The sequence below is a fragment of the Festucalex cinctus genome, chromosome 18 (assembly GCF_051991245.1).
Source record: "Festucalex cinctus isolate MCC-2025b chromosome 18, RoL_Fcin_1.0, whole genome shotgun sequence".
Lineage (NCBI taxonomy): Eukaryota > Metazoa > Chordata > Actinopteri > Syngnathiformes > Syngnathidae > Festucalex > Festucalex cinctus.
The window spans coordinates 15305565-15329054 of NC_135428.1; the positions used below are offsets into that span (position 1 = coordinate 15305565).

The window sequence follows — 23490 nt, forward strand, 5'->3', positions numbered from 1 at the left end:
AGAAATTTATATAAGTTTAAAATGTATGTTTAAGAGGGGAAAAAACGCAGACTCTTAGGAGAATAAAGTCTTATTTTTTCCTACATAAAGGTTGTATGTTTTTAAGAATAATATGTAATATATATATTACAAGAACATAGTCTAATACAGTGATACCTTGACTTCCAAGTGCCCCAAATTAAGATTATTATTTTTTTTTTTTAAGCTATGAGCTGCCACTTGGTCAACTTTTTAGTTTGTGTTGCAAGCCAAAATTTAAGGTACAAGCGAGTTTCAGATATGGCGCCACTCACATAAAGTAAAAAAACAAAAACAAAACAATTATTTTAATGCTCTAGCATGTGGGCAATGAGAGCCACAGTCGCTGACCATACTTTCTACCATTCACTGAGGCCAAAACTCAACGTCCAGATGCTCACCTGCAGTTTGACTCGAATACTACAGTCTGAACAGTAGTACCAATTATAAACTATTATTTCTTTAAATTAATTTAGTAATTTAATTTAGTGCTTTTTTTTTTGTTTTGCTCAAAACACGTAACATAAAAAAACGGTAAACTGTTGGTATGGGGCGGATGAACTCATTTCAATGGGGAAACTGCATTTGTAAAGAAACACTGACACCCACCGGTCGTCAGTGGAACAACAGCGTGGATTTCCCAGCATTCTTTGCAGCGGCCGCCGACCCCGCACGCGCAGCTAACCTGCTCCGAAGCTAGGCTAGCTAGCCGCTTAGCTACGAGCGGCGGACATGTTGTGCCAACCCTAGCTGGAATAAACGTCTTGGGCAGCAGGTGCGAACAGGGGGGGACGTTGCTGCGGGCTGGCCGCTGGACCGCCATGGACGCCGTCAACGCCTTCAACCAGGAGGTAAGACCGCTTTCCCGGCGTACTTTGGAGGCGATGGTTGGGAGGTCCAGCGCAGGAGATGTCTGGCCCGACGCGAGGGCCTCGATTGTGGCCGTCGAGAAGGCTGCTCATTTATAAACACTTGTTAGCATTTATTGTTTTGTAAATTTGTATGTTTTGATACGCCTTTTTCCATTCGAATCCATGGAATTGTGTTTAGGGTGCTACCACTGGGCCCAATTTGTAACCTTGTATCACAACGCGTCAGCCCGCATGACCAAACATTCTGCTCATCTTCACATTTATGATTGTGATGGTGAGACGTGAGTGACGATCACGAGTCATATGTGATGTTGCTGTTGACTGTTGTACTGAGGTAAAGCTAGCCCGCTTTTCATTTTACGCAGTCAAGTCAGCCGCACTTCATTTTTTTTCTGTTCGCCCTTTTCTAGGATTTACGGTAGTGTGCACGAAGGGACGCTGGCACGGAGAATGACATCCGGTTTTCAAAATAAAGATCGGTTTTCAAAAATAACATTGAATTCAAACGCAGTTTAAAATATGTTTGTTTTTATGAATATATTGTTATTATTATTATTATTATTATTAACAGTTTTAAAGTTTAAATTCACGTTTCACTGGGTATGCACTCTTGTGGGGTGATATTGAGCAATAACATTGATATGTATAATATTAAGTTAATTTAAAACGAAGGAAAGGTTGAAATGGAGAAAACAAGAGGTGTGTGTCATCGAGCAGACATGCCACTATGAGACTGTACTAATTTGGGGTCAATAGGTCACATGACCTAGAAGCCATTAATGGTCATGAGTGTTCTTCGCCTGATGACTTGTCCATTTCCCAGCCACTCTTATGGAGCGCTCCCCCTAATGGACCGCCAAGTAAATGCTCAATAAGTCATTAACAATGGAGCCGTTATAGTGGCTGTATAATAACTACAAATATTGCGCTACTTGCACAGGCGTATCAACAATTTACCGGGAGACATCAGGATAAGGCTGCTTTAGGACTACCTATATCAGAAGCCGAAATCGCCCAGGCAATTAAAACTATGAAGAATGGGAAAGCTAGTGGTCCAGGCGGGTACTCAATTGAGTTCTATAAAACATTTTCTACCAAATTAATACCCATATTGAAATTAGTTTACTCGGAGGCATTTGAACAAAGGAGACCCCCCCCCCCCGTCCATGACACAAGCAACTATTTCTGTAATTCACAAAAAAGGAAAGGATCCTAGCAATTGTGAGTCCTACCGTCCTATTAGCCTGCTTAATAATGATTATAAAATTCAAACAAAAATTATTTCAAGACTGTTGGAGACGGTAGTGCCAAATATTGTACATCCTGACCAGACAGGTTTCATAAAGAGCAGGCAATCGTTACAGAATCTCCGACGCCTTTTTAATATAATATATTCTGATCAAAATTCAAATTCGCCTGAAATAGTAATTTCATTAGATACACATAAAGCCTTTGATCGTATTGAATACTGCCATCTCTTTAAAACTTTAAATAAATTTGGTTTTGGCCCTGTCTTTATTTCATGGATTAAAATACTTTATACATCACCCCAGGCCAGAGTAAGGGTCAACAATTTTAATTCACAATATTTTAATCTTCAAAGAGGTACGAGACAGGGTTGTCCCCTATCACCTCTCCTTTTCGATTTAGCTTTGGAACCGCTCGCTGTTGCGCTGCGATCTAATGTGGATGTACATGGCATAACTAGAGGCGGCTTGATACATAAAGTCTCATTATACGCAGATGACCTATTGTTTATTTCTAATCCAATCAATACAATACCGAAATGTTTAGACATTATTTCTCATTTTGGAAATACGTCTGGTTATATGATTAACCTTATAAAAGTGTACTATTTCCCATAAATGATTCAGCTCGAAAACTTTCTTTTACCACCTTTCCTTTTAAAGTTACGACAGGCCCCATGAAATCCCTGGGTGTCAATGTCACAATGAATTATAGGGATTTGCTTCATCATAATTTCTATAATGTTTTGGGAGGTATTAAGGAAGACCTTGTGCGGTGGCACAACATACCCCTGTCTCTAGCTGGGCATATTAATTCAGTAAAGATGATTGTCCTTCCCAAAATTTTATATTTATTCCAAACGGTCCCAATATTCCTCCCAAAATCATTTTTTTAGAGAACTTGATAGGCATTTTAGTACCTTTATTTGGAACAAGACTGTCCCTCGGATGCGGAAGGCAGTTCTAGAAAGGGATAGAGTGTCTGGTGGGCTGGCCTTACCTAATTTTCTGCATTACTACTGGGCAGCGAATTGGTTGTGTGGTACAGAACGTCGCTGGAGGGGTGTGGCCCGGATTGGGCTCTTATGGAGCAACACTCTTGCCTTTCCACCTCTCTGGCCTCACTATTACGTGCACCTTTACCTCTAGCGGTGGCCCCACATACCAATAATCCGATTATAAGAGGCTGTTTACGTATATGGGCCCAATTTCGAAAGCAATTTGGTCACACCCAAGCTTTGGTGTCAATGCCCTTACATGCTAATTTTCTTTTTGAACCCTCTCTGATGGATAAGACTTTTCATCTCTGGAGCAAAAAAGGCATACGAAGTGTGAAAGATTTGTTTGTTGATGGCACGTTCGTGTCATTCGATTGCCTCGTCAGAGACAACAAATTAGCCACATCTAGTTTTTTTAGATATCTCCAAATCCGACAATTTGTTCATAGCTATCCTTCCGCTAGAAGTTGTTTGTCTTTTCGAAGGCGGAAGTATCAGCTAGCTGGCTGCAGTGTGTCGGTTAGCCCTCTACAGGGCGCCGTGCAGTGATACGAACGAACAGAAAAGTAGTGGCTGGCGGTAATGGCGTCTGACTTTTTTCAGGAAAGGAGTATTGTGATTGAAATGTATCACACTTTTGAAAACAAATAGTTTTTAGAAGAAAAAACGCTTTATTTCTGAGACCCCAGCCAGCTTGCTGGAGGTGTTTTCTTCTCGTCCAACACCGAAACAGAACTCGTGTCACAGAACGCTGTCAGGGGTAAGTCAGTGCTGATCGCACACACTGTAGGTGAGGATCAAATTGAGATTCATGTTAAAAAAAATCCGAACGATCCCTTTAAGGGGCAAATGTACTCTGTCTGGCTGTGTATTGAGGTGATTTGTAACCCCTATGTCACACAATGGAAATGGATGTTTGTTGTTAAATATGTTACAAAAAACAATGAAAACAGTTTGAAATAAAAAAAAAAAAAATTAGCAGGAGACAAAGTTTTGTAATTTATCGCAATATCGATATATTGTCACACTCCTATTGTCTTGTTCAACAAATGGGTGAATGCATCTGCCGCTACGGTCCTCGTATCATTTCAAAACTCAAATCAATCAAACAAAATTGCAAGTTGGACACTAATCACTTACTGGCGGCCCCCAAATTGACGCTTCCCATCTGCGGTGCAGGATTATTGGCGACGGGTGCCTATGAATTGCGTTTTGCGTAATGGCGGTGCCAGATGCTGACGGCACCGGGCCCGCGGGGGTCTGCTGAGAAGTGACGCCGCCGAACATGAAGGACGGCGTGCTCTGAGTCTGGGCGGCCGCCCGAAGCCTGAGTGCACGGTGGTGCCGCCGAAAATGAAGGCGGTCGAGCCGAATGCCAGCATGGTTGGCGCCGCAAAAGTGTATGGCGGCGTGACAGCAGTTGCAGCTCTCCCAAAGTTGAAAGGCATCGTCGGCGTGGGGTGGGACGCGGGCACAGTTGACGCTACGCCGCCTCCGAAGGTCAACGGTGAGGCGGCTTCGGAAGGACTTGAAACGTTGCCCTTCTCATGGTGAATTTGGACTTGGTGTTGGCGGTGGCATTTGTGGTGGTGGCTGTGGCAAATCCTCCGGACGAAGCCGTGGCTGACGCTACGCTGCCTCCGAAGGTAAACGGTTTGGGTGCGGCGGCTGTGGAGGGGCTGAAGGTGGACTGCGGGGCTTGTAACGACGGTTGGGTCAAGGCGAATTTGAACTGGGAAGCGGTGGGGGCGGCGGCATTAGTGGTGGTGGCTGTGGATGCGGCGGAAGGCATGGCAAATCCTCCGAACGAAACCGTGGTTGTGTTCTGACCACAGGCAAACGTCTGTCCGGCGACTTGAGAGGTGGGCTGCGAGGCTCCAAATGCGCTAGCGGTAGTTGTGGTCACTATGGCTCCAAACTGATATCCTGTGGCAGGAGCTGGCGCTGAGGTGGTCGTCGTGCTCATTGAGGGCGGCCCCAGCCAGGTTGTGGCGGCGGTGCTGGTCAATCTAGGGAAGAGCGGCGAGGCAACGATGCCGCTTGTTGAGGCACCAAATGTCAAAGAAGTGACAGAAACCATCATGGTTGTTGAAGTGGTGAGTATGTACACCGGCGCAAGGCTAGCCCCCGCGCCACTCAAAACCGTTGTAGATGTTGCGGAAGGTGGCGGGGCCAAGCCAGCTCCAGTGGAGCTCATTCCAAATTTGGGCTTGAAGTTTGGGATAGGGGGTTGAGGTCATATTGCAGTTGACGTCGAGGAGGCGGTGGTGGTGAGAGCAAAGCTGGGTGTGAAGCCCAAAGCCGTGGTGCTGGCGGGATTGGAAACCTGACCCAAGACTTGAGAGAAGGCGGCGGGCTGTTCCACGCTGGTGGAAGCGGGAAATGGCGTCAGGACGTCCGTTTCGTTGGACGCCTTCAGGGTTGAGACGCGCGGTGGCACCAGCGAGGTCAATGCAGACACTGCAGAAAACGACGACAAAATATGACACCGTGCACACACCAAAAGATATGATCGAGGTGCTCCTACCTGTGGTGGTGTTGGCAGCTGAAACGACAATGACATCCGGGGTGGCAGTGCTAGAGGTTATTGTCAGAGGGGCAGCCACGAGGCTACTGAGGGTGAGGCTGCTGGAGGCCGCACTGGTACTCTCCGGGGCTAAGGTGGTCGATGGCGGAGTGGACTTCTCGGGTTCGGGAACTAGATGGGGACAATACAACAGGCTCAGGCATCAAGATGGGGTTCAAAAGGGTCATTACGATGATTGTTCAAGTGACAAAATTCAGATTTTTTTTTTGTTGCTTTTGCTCTTAAGTGGTAAGATTGGCAGCGCAATTGGAAAAAAAAATCTCATTGAAACAGCTAAGTAACACAAACATTCAAAAAGACCTGCTGCTTATCTAAACAAACAAACGAATAAACCAGGGTTCACCAATTCCAGTCCTGGAGGTCCGGAGTGCTGCAGGTTTTAGATGTTTCTGCCTCCCAACCAGGGTTACAGTTTTGGAATTTTTCATTTTAATTTGTTTTATAAATGTAGTTAGTTTTAATTAGTTTTCAGATTGGTTCTGTCAGTTTTTATTAGTTCAAGTTATTTCATAAATGCTTAGTTCGTGTTGAGTTAGTTTCAGTATAATTTTTTTTGTTTTGTTTTGTTTTAAATGTGTATTACTTCCATCCATTTATGCGCAATATTAAAAAAAAAAAAAAAAAAAAACACCATGGGAGTGACGTCATGTGAAAGTGCTTTTTTTATTGGCTGCTGCTAGATGATGTCACTTCTGTGTGACACACTTTCAAACATCAAAATGAATCTACTTAAAATTACATTTACAATCATCCCCAAAGCCTCATGCATGAATTACTAAAACGAAGAACATTAGTTTCAGTTAGTTTTTGTTTCTTAAAAAGCATTTTCATTTTTATTTTGTTAACAAAATTGTTGAATTTTAATTATAGTTAGCTAAAATAACCTTGCTACCAACACACCTGGTACTAAAGACCAGTATTATTAGGCACGCTTGATGAGTTGATAATATGAATCAGGCATGTTAGTGGGTGGAAACATCTAAAACCTGCAGGACTCCGGACCTTGAGAACTGTAAATGTGAATCCTGGCATAGACTATCAAATATGGTCTCAATAAGGTACCTTTGTGTGTCCATCATTAAATAAATAAAATCAGCAACATAATGTTGAAATGAATTTAAATCAAAGGGTGTGTCAAAGTATTAAAATCTGATCTAGATGTCCAAGAAGTTAAATTAGAGGTCTTCTTCAACTCACCAGGTGTCTCCATGATCCTCTGTGTCTTGCTATAGCTTCCCACCTCCACTTCATCTATATCTATCACAGTGACGGTGTTGTCCAGCTCAGGTGACGGGGGCTACATAAGCACAGGGTACATGGGTGAGAGGGGAGAGCAAAAAAACATCAGGATCCACGCATCTACGTGCATGTTTAACATCTTTCTAGATCTTGAGACCAATGTTCCCTCTATTTTTCCGTGTGACTGTGCATTCACGCAAACTTGTTAAGCATTCCATGTAGGGGTGTTAAAAAAAAAAAAAATCGATTCGGCGATATATCGCGATACTACATCGCGCGATTCTCGAATCGATTCAATAATCGGCAGAATCGATTTTTTTCGTTTTTTTTTTTTTTTTTTTTTTTTTTTTTTTTTTTTTTTTTTTAATAGGATTCACACCTTGAGCATGGAAGAATGTTATATGAACGGAACATTAAGCCTTAATATTTTATTTCAATGCTGTTCAAACATGAAACAAATTACAACCTCTATAAGACTGAAATTTCAGATAAATAATACATTTTCATATAAATCTTACACTCTACAAGCTTACTGATTAGTATTTTCGAAATTTGAATGAAAAAAAATCGCAACAATCGACTTATAAATCCATATCGGGATTAATCGGTATCGAATCGAATCGTGACCTGTGAATCGTGATACGAATCGAATCGTCAGGTACTAGGCAATTCACACCCCTAATTCCATGGATTACGGTGAGCGACATCCACGGCTTGTATACAGACTCACAATGCCACTTATATCACCATAGCGAGAAGTGAAGCCACCGGCAGCCATCTTACGTTGCCATCCACTAAGCTGATCAAACTTGAAAATATTCATTTTCCCGCAGCGTTTTCATGTTAATTTACTGTCTCTACTATTGACATAATTGTCTTTTTTTGGATTGCACAAGGAATTCTGGTACAAACTGCACTTTAATAAAAGTTGAATGTACTGTTAGTCTGTTACCTTTCACCTGTCACCATCTTTATTACTAACTTGTACATATATCTTAACAAATTCAAGCTATATGCTATTGATGGTTGTATAAGAGTAGCTGCTTGCTTGTCAGCCCCTTAAAAATATTGCCCTAAGTGGTCAAAATGCAGGCCACCTTTGCTAAAATTGGCTACATCCTTAGTTGAACAGATAGTTTATTATTTTATATATCCCGGAAATGAAAATGAAATGAATACATAATCAGAATGTGTTTCAGTTTTGGGAGTTTTCTGAGGAAAAAAAGGTAAAAAAAAAAAAAGTCTTTGGACAATTATTGAAGGAGGCTAACGATCCGATCCGATTAGCCGACTAATCGCGACTACTGTTGGTGACCAGTCGACGAGCAAATTAGTCGTTGGCAGTTAGTGTGGCAGCCCTACAGTAAATACTAGGGGTGTGAATTGCCTAGTACCTGACGATTCGATTCGTATCACGATTCACAGGTCACGATTCAATTCGATACCGATTAATCCCGATACGAATTTATAACTCGATTGTTGTGATTTTTTTTCATTAAAATTTAGAAAATACTAATCAGTAAGCTTGTAGAGTGTAAGATTTATATGAAAATTTATTATTTATTTAACTGAAATTTCAGTCTTATAGAGGTTGTAATCTGTTTCATGTTTGAACAGCATTAAAATAAAATATTAAGGCTTAATGTTCCGTTCATATAACATTCTTCCATGCTCAAGGTGTGAATCCTAACCCGAAGTCAGACGTTTTGTTGAATATTTTTCCATTAAAAATGGAAGTTTAAAAATCGATTCACACACACAAAAAAAAAAAAAAAAAAGGCAATGATGATAAGACGTTGAATCGGTAAGACTACCGAATGAACAATGCTTGAGCTCTTAAAAAAAAAAAAAAAAATCTTTTTTTTTTTTTATTGAATCGATTCGAGAATCGCGCGATGTAGTATCGCGATATATCGCCGAATCGATTTTTTTTAACACCCCTAGTGAATACAGCTGCAGGTTAGGATTTTTTTTGTTTTTTGTTTTATGTTTTTTTTTTTTACTGCGCTGCAAGACATTTGCTGTGCGCTGAGGTGGTGAGAGCACTGCTTAGAGGGAACATTGCTTAAGACATGAACTGTGACAGTCATTTTGCTTACCAAAACCATTTGCTCATTCCAGGCGATGGACAGCAGCAGCTGGATCTTACGTTTGCGCGTTCTGCCGCTAATGGTGATGCTTGTTGAGGTTGGGACTAGCGTCATGGCCACTGGAGTCTGTTTGGCTGCAAGTAAATAAAACAATGGCTCCTGACAACACAATCAGCTTTTAACATGGATGACCCTAGAAGAGACGGTCAACGCATACATGTATCAGGTGCTTTGTCCGATGCGGCCCTTTGTGATGGCACTGAGGACGCCGAGCTGGGAGAAAGACCGGCATCCTCTCTGGTGTTTAAAAAAATAAAATAAAAATAATAATAATAATAAAAAAGGCGGCATTTACCAATTGTAACGTTCACTCAAATGGGGGAGGCTGAAAGGTGGCCTCTGTCTCTTGGCGGCTGCGCCCGATGTCACAGAGCGAGAGGAACCCGGGATGGACAGTGAGCATTACATAGATGGCTTCTCCAATTTTCAAATACAAACATAGGGTTAACAGTTCAGCTCTTTGCAGCCACTTTAAAGGGATATGTGACTCATTTAGCAGCAACAAGTTAATATTTTGTCAGGTGCTTAGAGCTCAAGAAACGACCAATCACAGCTCACCTGTTGTCTGCATTTAGTCATTTGATTAGGGCTGGGTTCAAAATATCGATATATCAATATCGTATCGATACGCCTTTTCATATCCCAATATTGATACATAAAACCACGTATCGATATATCGACCCCGCCCGCAACACACACAAACAAATGCTTCTGAGCCCGTGTCACTTACACGGAGGAAGCCAGTAACTAATGCATTAAATTTCAGCAAGAAGTTTCTACTATTTGCAGCACTGGTACTTTTGAGTGTCTAAAATAGGTGCTGCATGAATTCCTCAAATGAATCGAAAATCGTTGTGAATCGTCAATCGAATCGAATCGGGCTCTTGTGAATCGAATCGAATCGATCCTGGAAATCTGAATCGATACCCAGCCCTACATTTGATGTTGGCAAAATGAGCGATGATTGGTCGTTACCTGAGCACACGTCATTTCAGTTGACGGCAAGTGGCAAAATGTATTTTGAAAGCTACTAATTATACAAGAAAAATAATGTTATCAAATTAATTATAGACAAAATATTAACTTCTTACTGCTGAAAATGGCTAAATGCGACAAGTATCCCTTGAAGGCAGTTTGTAAATTTAAAATGTATAAATGCACAGTGCTTTTCAGAGGCAAAGACATAATGTTTCTATGAAATATTTATGTCAAGAATATGAGGACTTAGAAAATATATTGTACATTTAGAACATATAAAGTTTGCGATTGTGAGTTAACTGATGTCATGCGATTAATTACGATTAAAAAGTGTAATTGCCTGACACTCCTAATAATAGTAAAGGCTTTAGTCCAGATCTAAAACAATCAATTCTGAAAAAAAAAAAATTCTCCAGCTGCAGTCCTAAATAGAACACAGAAACATGTTTGGCGTTCCGCGACTACCTGCCTGAGGTGCTGTGTCGAGCTGTACGAGTTTTGGATGGCGTTTCTCTCGGAACCCAGCCCCCCTCTGGGGGCGTGGGCTCCACTCGTCAAACTGATGGAGGAGTTGTGGGGCTCCTCTACTCCTCTGGTCTTCCGCAGTTTTTTACGTCCTGGCCTGGATGAATAAAGAGTGCAGTCGTACAAGCAATCGACAAACAAAAAGTGAAAGTAAGATGTTTCAGACTCACTGAGGGTCCAAGTGAGAGCTTCCCTCGCCGTCGTTACGCCTGGGGAACAGATCCAAAGCATGCACAGCCACTCAGTCATCCAAAAAACAAATTATGATTATTTTGGTCATAATCGCTTAGTGTAAAGATCCTTTACCTTCTCTTGCTTCTTTGCTCAGCGGTGGCGCTTGTGTCCATATCGTCCGCCCCTCGATTGTGGCTCTCCCTGAGGACGCTCTGACTGGAGCAGGGGTCCTCGGGGGCCCGGGGCACCGCCGAGCAACTCGGGTGCGCCGTACTAAAGACAGGAAGAGAACATATCTAAAGACGGGAATCAGCAATGTAACTAAATTTTGCATAGGTGCTCTCCATTAACTCCGGTCTCCTCCCACATTCCAAAGACATGCATGGCAGGTTAATTGGGCGCTCCGAATTGTCCCTAGGTGTGCGTGTGAGTGTGGATGGTTGTTCGTCTCTGTGTGCCCTGCGATTGGTTGGCAACCAGTCCAGGGTGTCCCCCGCCTACTGCCCAGAGCCAGCTGAGATAGGCGCCAGCAGCCCCAGCGACCCTTGTGAGGAATAAGCGGTCAAGAAAATGGATGGATGGATGGATGCTCTCGTCTCCATTAGGGGTGTGCCATCTAAGGCACCCCACGATTCGATTTGATTGCGATTAAGGGTGCTACGATTTGATTATTGAACGATTATCACGATACTAATGAGCAGTGCAGTTTTTTTTTTCGCGATTTTCTTTTTCTTACTTTGTGGCTACTTCATACTTTTAAGTTATATTTGTCAGTATGATTTAATTAAAGTAGCCAAACCAATTTATGTCCATTAATTTTTATTTCCAATCGACCAATTGGTCCAACAGGAACGATGAAAACGATGCCCATACAACACAACACTGACCTTCAGCTGGTCTTTTTCACGAGAAGGTGCAAAGAAAATTGTTTCAAAGGCAGTACTTTTCAAAAATAGGTTTCTCTATTACAATTGGAATCGCTTAGCGTAAAGATCGTTTACCTTCTCTTGCTTCTTTGCTCAGCAGTGGCGCTTTTGTCCGTTCCATTGCCCCCTCGCTTGTGGCTCTCCCTGAGGAGGCTCTGACTGGAGCAGGGGGCCCGGGGCACCGCGGAGCAGCTCGGATGCGCTGTACTAAAGACAGGAAGAGAACATATTCAAAGACAGGAATCGGCAACGTAACTCAATTTTGCATAGGTGCTCTCCATTAGGGGTGTGCAGTTATTCTGGTGAATGAATTACACATTTTTTGGGAAATATTAAACAAAGTGCCTTTAGAAATAAGACTTCTTGTAACCAAAATCCTTTTTGATAATGTTCCATCAGTAAATTATTAACGAAAATAATCGTTTTTGAACTTGTATTAATCGTAACCAAAACCGAAATGCTTCCAAAAACTAGCTTATAATTCTGGGGAGAAAATCTGTCTCTCATTAAATTCCGCTGCCACTATCCTCACTATGTGCGTTCCTTTAAGTGTCCGGGCAGCAGGCGTGTCTTTTACTTTTGTTCCGCAAGCAGCGGTAACTGTTTATGTCATTAAATAATTATAGAAAATAATCGTTTTTCGACATTTAGGAATCGTAACCTAATTCTCACGTACCAAACCTCGATGAATCTAATAATCGATGTATTGGCACACCTCTGCTCTCCATTCAGCGTAATAGTAAATAAAGTTGAATCAAACCTTGGCCTATTGCGGTCAGGCCAAGTGATCTCGACGTGACGGTGAGCATCCGATGAATTCCGAAGCAAGAGGGTGTTTTTCTTCCTGACGGCGTCCCCCACTGACTGCTGAAGGGGGTTTTGCCGCTGTGGGGTGAAGGTGAGGTCTCCCGTTTTGGCGAGCGGCTGCCTGAAACAACAGAAAAGAATTGTCCACTCTACTGAAAATTGTTTATTTGTAATATTTGTAAAAGTTTTATTTGTTATTTTAATTCTACACAACGGAGTGAGTGTTCTGCCTTTCAGCAGAAATAAATAATCAGTATTATCTTAAAATAAACTGCCGTTGATTTAATTGAAATTTAACTCATTCACTCCCAGCCATTTTCACTGAAGCAACCCCCTTTGTTCCCGGCTGTTTGACTGGATTTTGCAAGACCCACAGAATATTGCGTTCTATTGCAATAAAAACATGGAACCTGCCAAAAGGAAGATTATAGTCTCTCTTTTTCATTAGGGAAAAACAGTGGGGGGGGGAAAGCCTTTTTGCAACATGGCCTGGTTGATCTCTTATACTCTGATGTCACCTGCTGGCCGTTTTTGTAATAACTACCATTGCTTCACCCATTCTCTTCAGCTCAGAGGCTGCATGTCTTCTGTATGCTCTAGCATGTAAAAAAACAAACATATAAATATGTCTTTGGGAGCATGGTAATATTTAAAATAGAACGTATTAATACGTTTTTGGGAGCAAATGAGTTAATGTATCAAAACTACTTAGCTGCCCAACAAGGGGCCTGACAAAATACAAATCATCTTTTATTTATATAACGCTTTCAAACAGCTTTCAGGCCTCAGTTTACTTGTGCGTCAGGCTCACGTGGAGATGTTCCGGCGGATTAATATCGATTCGATTAATAAATGAGAATCTCGATTCTTTTATGAATCGATTTTTTGGCTCACCCCTACTTCTCATATTGCATCATGCATCATAAGTGTACCTAATGTAGTGACCGGTGAGAGCACTAGTTCATTGAAACAAACTAGACTTACCCAGTAATTGACAACCAGTCCTGGAGGGAAACGGCAGGGCTGGGTTGCTGCGGTTGATCGCGCGGTTTCTGGACCACTTTCGCCCTCCCAGAGTCGCCGGTCGTACTTTCCGGTCTGCCAGTGGAGCTCCCTGTAAGAAGGTCGTCAGGCGTTTGTATGCCGACGTCGAGCTTGGTCCTCCTCTGCAACACCGCCAACAAGTTGCTCCGCCGCCAGTCCCAAAAGCGGCGCAGGTAGCCGGTCAGAGTGTTAGCCCGACGCTTGAGGCCTGATCTGACGGCAGGCAGCGTTTGGCGAGACGCATAGAACGTGCCGTTGCAAATCGCGACAGTAATGGCAACGTACAAAAGAAAGGGAATGAAATAAAAGAGTAAAACTATGCCAAATACAGAAAGAAGCAAAGTTTTTATCTCGCTAGGTGACATGGCGGCAGCGCGATGACCATAGCGCTCTCAGCCACTACTGCTTGCTGCTTTGCGCTGGATACTGAGCAACTGACTTTGAAGTTTGGCTCAAGAAGGAAGCTTTCTTCTTTTTTTTGTCTTTTTTTTCTTTTTCTTTTTTTTTTTCTCTTTGTTGCAAACACATAATACAACTTCAATATTGAAACAATCATTCAAGATAATGCAATATGGACGAATACAGTTAAAAAAAAAAAGAAAACGAGAAACAAAGAAGAAGAAAAATTAAAGAAAAATAGCAAACGGTTATTCTGCAATATACTAGGGGCTTAAGACGTTATAAGATATTTAAGTTAGAGCAAATCTCCACTATTTTTCAAAGCCTTTTGTTTGTCAGAAAACTTGATTGAGAGAATGTATTGTTTGAATTCGTTTTAGAAGGCTTTAAAGCAGGGGTGTCAAACTCATATTAGCTCAGGGGCCGCATGGAGGAAAATATATTACTAAGTGGGCCGAATCTGTAAAATAATGGTATATAACTTAAAAAGAATTGCCATCAATTATACGCAGATTTTTGGGCGAGCCATAAATTACAGAGCTCAACTGTAATCTATTGTTTAAAAAAATAACAAATGCAAATGAAACCGGGCAAATATTTTCATGTTAAGTCATTGTACAAACCAGCATTTGTTCAATGTCCTGTCTGCTAGTCAAACAACTGATGCATCTTCACACGAACATCGACTTAAGAGTATTAAATTAACACACAGGTTGTGGCCACAACTGAAATTAATGTCATAGTGCCCTCACAGCTCATTTGTTTTCTGGATCTGGTCTTGCGACGTTAGCAATGCGAGCCCGAGGGCAGTTTTCCAACATCGTATCAAAGGCCGGCATTTTCCGAGCTTGTTTTCCTGCGTGTAAGGTGTTGTTTAGGTTTGACTTATCAGAAGCTCTTTTGCACTGATGTAACAATAGAGCTGGGATTTGTTTTGCCTTTCACACAGAACCTGGTCATATCCCCTTTCACAGAAGTTGTATTCCCCCTTTGAAGTCCCATATGCACTAGCTATCTGGCGTTTTGCTAGCTTTTTTTCTGGCTCACTGTTTTGAGCATAGATATGAACACATTCCAAGCAGAAATTTCTTGACAAACTGTGATGTGTGTAAGGTACTGAGTAGGAACCTTGCAGGCCTTGTCTGCTTGGCCTTAGGTGATGCTGAAAAGCCACAAATAGCATTTGAAATTTCTCTCTCGAAAGCAGTTGTCTGTGTCCAGGACACCAGCACGGACGTTTCCTCAAATTATCTGAATGCGCTAAGCTGCAGCGGCTAGTTGAATGTGTAAGGCAACAATTCCCACCTTGGTGGTTTCTCAGTTAAATGAGCATGCTCACCCTGTATGCTTCTGATGTGCCATTTTATGATTTTGTTCGTCAATTAACTAGCCTTTTTGATACACGGCCTGTGTACAAATGCGTATTTTTGCTCCTGTTTAGTTATTCTCCTTGATGGACTCGAAGCCGCCGATTTCTCGCGCCAAGATGATCTCCATCACCAAGTCGGCCATCAAGGCTATGAAAGTAAGGACTTTGTGTCGTAAGCTATTCAAAAATGTGTTCAATTATGGACAATAAATGTTGAAACACGACTTCTTCCTTAGCTCTACAAGCACGTGGTCCAGATTGTGGAGAAGTTCATTAAAAAGGTAAGAGCATACAATGAAAATTTTGGAGCAAGCTTTAAATAATGCTAACTTTTTTTTTTTCTTTTTTTTTTTCTTTTTTTTTTTAAATGTGTAGTGTAAATCTGAGTACAAGGTGGCGGGCCTGTACGTGGTGGACTCCATCGTCCGCCAGTCACGGCACCAGTTTGGTGCCGACAAGGACGTGTTCGGCCCTCGCTTCACCAAAAACATTGTGGCCACCTTCGAGAACCTCTGCCTCTGCCCCCTGGAGGACAGAGTAAGACCAACAACAACACAAAGAACTTCTTTTTTTTTTTTTTTCCTCCCTTTTAATAGGAAGTAATCGCAATAGGAATAATCAATTTCTTTTGTGCTAGAACAGAAGCGGCAGTAAAACAGGCCAAAAAGCAAAACTGTTACAGTTGCAAAAGAACATATTGATCTTCATCTAAGTCGCACCAATGTACCTGTCTTAAAATTCTTTTTTCCCCCTAGTATTTTATTTATAATTTTCAAGGTTTTTGATAAAAAAAAAAAAAACACCTTCAAAAATACAAAATAAAAATACTAAACGAGTAAATAAATCGAACCCTCTCCACAAAAAAAAGTTATACAAGCAAAAGTAGTAAATAGTAACAAAACGCAACAATCAACAATGTGAAATCATATCAAGCTGGGTCACCATATTCAAAAAAGGAGTCCAAGTCGATTCAAAGTCTGCAAGTTTTCCTTCAGTTGACCATAATTTTTTTTTCTGGTGTCCAGTAAGATAGAAGATCATTAATCCAATGTTTTTTTTTCTTTTGGTGGATCAACACTGTTCCAGTTCTTGAGTATCCTTTTCTTAGCAGCAGTTGCTGCCAAAAATACATTTTTTAAATTTATTTATTATTTATTAGAATTCAGTTTTAGTTAGGAATGTAACGATATCCAAACATCACGATACAATATTATCACGATATGAAGGTCACGATACGATAATATCACAATATTGTGGGGGGTTGGCGATATTTAAAAAAAGATCACAATATTGTTAAAAAAAAAAAAAAAAAAAGCACAATATTGTGCTTTTGTACATAAAAGCAATGCATATAAACTCCCTACAATCTCTAATAATATTGAGGCACTTACTTGCTAATGCAAGCACACATTGATCGCTTCACAAACAAATTAGGTTCCCCTTCATCTGACAAAGAGCGTAGATTTTAAACAGAAGGCCAAAACATCCCTAATGAAACTTAAATTGCACTAATAAACTAGCCACTAGAGGGTGCTAGAACTGCACAAATGAAAATCAACCTGACTTTTTCCACAGATGTGTTCCTTTTAAATATTGTGAACATGACGATGACAATATTGTGGCAGTTTTAATTTCACAATATCACGATATTGCCCTTATCTTTAACATCCCTAGTTTCAGTAGGGTTACATCTCCCAGCAACCAGGTACGAGGGTAACGTCTGCCCACAGACCTGGGAACTTACTGCAATTATAGAAGTCCAGTATCAATTCAGATCCATCCAGCTCCACAACTTGTCTGCGAATTCTTGACCACACGAGTTCCCGTGTCGCGTTTCCAGAGCAAGCTGGTCCGCGTGCTGAACCTGTGGCAGAAGAATGGTGTGTTCAAGAGCAACGTCATCCAGCCCCTCCTGGACATGGCCGCCGGCGCCAGCAGCGGCGCCGCGCCGTACGCCGAAGATCCGGGTGATTGTCTAGCGCACGTGACCGTCGCTTTTGATGTCCGAGCTAATAATGAGGATTGCGATGATGTTTTTCCCGGCAGCATCCTCCCCGCCCACCCCGACCAAAGACCACGCGGTGAACTCTTCCCCGGTGCAAAAACAGGACCCCTTCACCGCCGTGGCGCAGCTCTTCCAGTCCACGCAGGGTCAGCAGGTGAGTGCGGATGTGAAAATCCGGCTGAGTGCTACATTCACACACTGGCGCATCTCAAGAAATTTGAAATATGCCAAACGGGAATGTATTTCACTTAGCTCCAGCAGATGCTTCAGAACTTCCAGCAGCAGCATCCCGTCCCAGCAGAACCCGCCCCCCAGCCTCCACCCGCCCCCGAGCCGAGCGCCCCCAGAGCGGCCCCCGTTTTCGGCAACGCCCTCACGCATCCTCCCCAGTCCCCGCAGCAGAAGACGGCATTTGACAAGGTGAGTTTCATGCTTTTCACGCTTCGCGGCCATGATTGTAAGCCAACATGTCCGAAATGAAAACTGCCCTCCGCCGTAGACGTTGCTGGATCGCTTTGACTATGACGACGAGCCCGAAACCGCAGAGGACGCCAAGGACAACGTCTCGCAGGCCACCTTGTAAGGCCTCGATTGGTTGAACTGTTGATTTACATACTGAAAAGCGTGTTCGTCTGATGATGATGATGATGATGTTGTCATTGTTGTCATGGCGACAGTATGCAGCAGCCGCCAGCCTTCCAGCCGGCCATGTTGAACATGACTCATGACCTCTCACAACAGGTACGTCCTGCGCTTTGGTTTCGAAAGCTGCCTATTTAGTAGAGAGAGACCCATATGTTTTTTTCAGGGCCGATACCGATACCAGTTATTACTAGTCAAGGAGACCGATAACCGATATTTGGAGTCGGGCTGGGCGATATCGCGAAAAAACAAGATCTCGATTTTTGCAGTCATTCAGGACGATTACGATTTTAATCGATTTTAACCTAATAAATCCAACAAAAACTTAAATGTTTCATTTATTCAAAAATAATTCCTGTGCAAAATGTCCAGAGACCAGTAACATCTACTGATTCTAGAAGCAGTTTTAATATACACGTAACATTCATAATTTGTGCTTAAATGCCACAATTAAGTAGTTGGTAGCTATTGTAAATATGTCTTGTAACCCCCCCATCCAGCCACTTGTGCAAAATTACAACACCAAAAGCATTTGGATGTACCTAACAGAACATAAAAACAACAGCTTTTAATCAGATTTAGCAAATTTTCAACGATTCGATTTTTTAAAATGACGACGTATCGAATTAATTCGATTTATTGCCCAGCCCTAATTTGGAGCTGATTATTACTGTTTCAGTAAAAGGGAAAAAAGTATTGGCATAAAAATGCATATGTTTATTGAACAACTTTTCAGATTTGCAATATTTTTTTTTTTGTATAAATCTTAGACAATCGTCATATGTTTTAAAATTCTAACAAAAACTTCAGGGAGTTCCCAGGATTATAAGTATGTATTTAAAACTAAATGAAAACCTAAACAAGTAAATATCAAAGCTTCCTATTAGGGGTGTTAAAAAAAATCGATTCGGCGATATATCGCGATACTACATCGCGCGATTCTCGAATCGATTCAATAAAAAAAAATCGTTTTTTTTTTTTTTTAAAAGAGCTCAGAATTGTTCATTCGGTAGTCTTACCGATTCAACGTCTTATCATCATTGCCTTTTTTTTTTCTTTCTTTTTTTTGTGTGTGTGAATCGATTTTTAAACTTCCATTTTTAATGGAAAAATATTCAACAAAACGTCTGACTTCGGGTTAGGATTCACACCTTGAGCATGGAAGAATGTTATATGAACGGAACATTAAGCCTTAATATTTTATTTTAATGCTGTTCAAACATGAAACAGATTACAACCTCTATTATAAGACTGAAATTTCAGATAAATAAATAATACATTTTCATATAAATCTTACACTCTACAAGCTTACTGATTAGTATTTTCTAAATTTGAATGAAAAAAAATCGCAACAATCGACTTATAAATTCGTATCGGGATTAATCGGTATCGAATCGAATCGTGACCTGTGAATCGTGATACGAATCGAATCGTCAGGTACTAGGCAATTCACACCCCTACTTCCTATAGTTTTCTACAATTAATAAAATTTTCCATAATTTCAAAATAACTAAAATGTTAAACTTTCAGGTCTCTTTGTTTTACTTTCAAACAAACAAACAAACAAACAAAAAAAGATGCAGAGAGTTCCGAGGGACAGCAGCGTCTCATAAAGTTAACTGAAAATCTAAATAAATTATTTCCTGAGGTAAACACCGTTTTAAATGGATCTATTATCAGCCATCAGATTTTTAAATTTAATTTTATATTATTAGTTATTTATTTATTTATTTATTTATTTTTAGAACTCAGTATTGATCATTCGGCAGTCTTACCGATTCAAGAGTTTGTGCTCATTAATTCATCTGAAACCTAATAAAATCCCATACCCTTCATCTTAACTGAATACTTCAAAGTCTCGCCAGAGTCGTGAAGTTCAGAAGGTCAGGAGACCAGAGGAAAGATCAAAGGGAAGAAAGATGAAGCAAAGTGAAATTCAGCACCAACCAGATACCAGCTGCCACCCACAGAGTTGTATCAGATTTATTTTATTTATTTTTTTAAGGCTGATGCCGATAATCGACCTGGCTGATAAACGGTCTTTCCACGACTATTTAGACAGGAAACTAGTTGAACATGACTAAGATAATAATCAGAAAATGTCGAGGTGAAAATTTGCGACTTGGCGAAAACAGTAAAAAAGTCTCATCGTGACGGATTGTGGTTTGTCATCCTTAGGCTCCTCTCCCGCCGAACGGCCCGCTCCCGGCCGACGGTCCAATGCCAGGACAAGGCTTCCAAGGGATGGTGCCTCCTATGGGACAAGTTGCACCGGGCCAGCCCTTCCCTGCTTCCGCAGGACATCCGGGCTTCGCCGGGGTTTTTCCTCCTCCTCCTCACTCGGCCCAGCAACAGCAGGTAACGCTGAGGACGAGCGACAACCTTGTGAGGGTACGAGAAGCGTTAGCAGCCAAACAAAAGCATGCCTTCTTGTTACCATGATTAGGATTCAGCAGTTGATGCGGACCGTTCCTCGGTGAGGGACGGCAGGCATGGTCAACAAACGTCGCGGTCAGGCTCCAGGTATGTAAGCCAGTGGGGGATCATGGGAAATGATGACAGAGGAACTTTTGAATGTAAACCAACAACTGCATTTTTCTAATAGTCGTTAGTTTTAGGACTTGGTCTAAAATATCGATATATATTGACTCTATATTCCTTTTCATAGACCAATATCAATTCACAAACCCATGAATCGCTACTTTTAATACGGCACGTAAATTACATTGCCAAATACACCCCTTCAAAAGAAGTAAGGAAAGAATTGGACATAAAAAACAAAATGTGGATGCGTAATTATGTACTATGGCCGTGTCTCTTGTAATACAGGTAAATTTGTTTTTATTTATTAACCAATGGAACTTAGTATAAAATCTGCCACAGGAATGTAAATGTTTTTGCCACCTTTATTTGCATAGCGCTGTAGTTGTAATTGATTTCAATTACAATTTATGGTTTTGATCAGGTCATGTTCAATAAAACATACATGATACATGATTAATTGGACCATATTGGATTCAATTATAAATGTAAATATTCATATGTTTACGAATGCACCAAGTAAAAGAAAGAAATTTCGACTATTTTGCAGCATTGGTGCTTCTGGGAATGTCTTCCATATATAGGACTGTCTCAGAAAATTTGAATATTGTGATAAAGTCCATTATTTTCTGTAATGCAATTAAATAAGCAAAAATGCCATAATTCTGGATTCATTACAAATCTACTGAAATATTACAAGCCTTTTATTGTTTTAATATTGCTGATTATGGCTTTTTTTTTTTTTTTTTTTTTTTTACTTGGTCTGAGGAAATATTCTAATATTTTGAGATGGACTATTTGAGTTTTCTTTAGCTCTAAGCCATAATCAGCAATATTAGAAATAACAAAAGGCTTGCAATATTTCAGTTGATTTGTAATGAATCCAGAATGTATGAAATTTTTGCTTATTTAATTGCATTACAGAAAATAATGGATTTTATCACAATATTCAAATTTTCTGAGACAGTCCTGTAAAAGTCAAATTGGTACTGCATGAAATCCTTAACTGAATCGAATTGAATCGATTTTGAAAATCTGAATCGATACCCAGCCCTAGTAGTTTGTCTGTCAGCTACACACGAGATTCTGTTTCAGGTGGAGAGTTATGACAAATGTAATGTACATTAGGGGTGTTAAAAAAAAAAAATGATTCGACAATGTATAGTACTATTACAGTGCACAATTCTTGTATCGATTAAATATGGGCCGAATCGTTGTTTAAACATCAATTTTTGATGGAACTATTCAAAAAAATGTCTGACTTGGGGTGAGGGTTCACACTTTAAGCATTTAAGTATTTCGTAAATTTGAGTTAAAAAAAATCGCAGTTATTGACTTATAAATTCCAGTTGGGGTTAATCTGTATCACATCGAATCGTGACCTGCGAATCGAATCGCCGGGTACTAGGCAGTTCACACCCCTAAGCCATTTTGATTTCATCTGATCATCCAGGTCCCCGAAAAGGAGGCGATCGCGGTCCAATTCCCGCACGCGCCGCTCCCGTCACCGGCGATCCCGCTCGCGCTCCCGCGACCGACGCCACCATTCCCCGCGCTCTCGCTCGCAGGAGCGCCGGGAGAGGGAGCGTGAGCGCGAGCGGCGACAAAAAGGTCTCCCGCCGCTCAAGAGCGAGACACTGAGCAGTGAGTACAAATGCTCCCCGTTTTGATGTGTCGCGAGGTGGACTTGATGGTGTGCTCTTCAGTCTGCAGTACCACTTTATGGGTGGGCCAGCTGGACAAGAGAACGCAGCAGCAGGATGTGGCGAGCTTGCTCGAGGAGTTCGGACAGATCGAGTCCATCAACGTGAGTCGATAAAAAACTTTCACTCTTTCCCCGCCGTCGACGTTAATTGCCGTTAACGGAAATCTCAACGAGGACCGCCTTTAACGTTAATTGACGGCAACTTCGTTTTGCAGCGTAACGTCCTGGGCAGCTCTAGTTTCATGAAGGAGCTGGGGGAAAAAAAAAAAAAAAAAAAAAAACTAACTATGGCCTGCAGATGGCAACATTGTATCTCTTTTCAATGGGATCGCGAGGATCAAAGCAATTGAAATGACATGACAATATGGCGGATCTTGGGAAATATGTTTTCAAGGATGTTGTGAATGATCCAAGTGTTTGTCACATATTCTGCAGAAACCGTGTCTTTTCACAAAAAGCTTGTTTTCTCCTAAAGCTGCTCGATTGTGGAAAAAATGATCACGATTATTTTTAGTGCAAAACAAGAAAATGTTTAATAATATTAAGTCCAATTTAAAAAAAATAGAAACACTATATACATTTATTTATTTACTTATTTGTGATGGCAAAACCTTGAAGTTGGTGTACAGCATGTGCACTGTGCAGTAGGAATGTAACGATATCCAAATGTCACGATACGATGTTATTACGATATGAAGCTCACGATACGATAATTATTACGATATAGTGGGGAGGTTGGCGATATTTAAAAAAGATCACAATATTGTAAAAAAACAAAACAAAAAAAACAGCTCATACTAAAAAAAAAAGCACAATATTGTGCTTTTGTACATAACATCAATGTTATGTTATCATGATTGTTTTATTATTATTATGTTATTATTATGTTATGTTGGTAATGCACGCACACATCGAGTTCCTCCACATATTGACTTGCTTCACGGGCATGTTACGTTCCCCTTCATCTGACAATAGGTGTAGATTTTAAACAGAAGGACCAAAACATCCCTGATGAAAATTAAACTGCACTAAAAAAATAAACACCAGAGGGTGCTAGAACTGCACAAATGGAAATCAACCCGACTTTTTGAACAGATGTGTTGCATTTAAATATCGTGAACATGACGACGGCAATATTGTGGCATTTTAATATCACAAAATCGCGCTTATCGTTACATCCCTACTGTGCAGTAGGATGATTTTTTTTTGGTACAAAATGAGAAAATGCAAAACATATTAAGGCAAATAAAATTCTTTGAAACAC

General features: G+C 41.0%; 3 protein-coding genes across 3 annotated transcripts in view; 1 reads left to right on the forward strand and 2 right to left on the reverse strand.

Annotated features, from left to right (window-relative positions):
• The first annotated feature begins 632 nt into the window (after positions 1-632).
• Positions 633-23490, forward strand: part of scaf4a (SR-related CTD-associated factor 4a) — a 30157-nt gene continuing 7299 nt past the window's right edge. Inside the window, exons 1-13 of the mRNA XM_077504496.1 lie at positions 633-869; positions 15406-15489; positions 15570-15614; positions 15709-15870; positions 17174-17300; positions 17380-17492; positions 17591-17758; positions 17838-17917; positions 18016-18079; positions 20159-20338; positions 20427-20503; positions 21975-22165; positions 22228-22328. Coding sequence (XP_077360622.1) covers positions 840-869; positions 15406-15489; positions 15570-15614; positions 15709-15870; positions 17174-17300; positions 17380-17492; positions 17591-17758; positions 17838-17917; positions 18016-18079; positions 20159-20338; positions 20427-20503; positions 21975-22165; positions 22228-22328 — 1422 coding nt within the window. The 5' untranslated portion in view covers positions 633-839. The remainder of the gene's footprint in view (positions 870-15405; positions 15490-15569; positions 15615-15708; positions 15871-17173; positions 17301-17379; positions 17493-17590; positions 17759-17837; positions 17918-18015; positions 18080-20158; positions 20339-20426; positions 20504-21974; positions 22166-22227; positions 22329-23490) is intronic.
• On the reverse strand, positions 5077-10035 carry LOC144006817 (uncharacterized). The gene is made up of 5 exons (XM_077505857.1): positions 9269-10035; positions 9061-9185; positions 6920-7019; positions 5663-5833; positions 5077-5595 (listed from the first exon to the last, which is right to left on the reverse strand). The coding sequence occupies exons 2-5, from the start codon at positions 9163-9165 to the stop codon at positions 5372-5374; spliced, it is 600 nt and encodes a 199-aa protein (XP_077361983.1). The 5' UTR covers positions 9166-9185; positions 9269-10035; the 3' UTR covers positions 5077-5371.
• On the reverse strand, positions 10319-13979 carry LOC144006816 (uncharacterized). Its single transcript, XM_077505856.1, has 6 exons — positions 13506-13979; positions 12475-12642; positions 11790-11921; positions 10921-11061; positions 10785-10823; positions 10319-10711 (listed from the first exon to the last, which is right to left on the reverse strand). The coding sequence occupies exons 1-6, from the start codon at positions 13928-13930 to the stop codon at positions 10477-10479; spliced, it is 1140 nt and encodes a 379-aa protein (XP_077361982.1). The 5' UTR covers positions 13931-13979; the 3' UTR covers positions 10319-10476.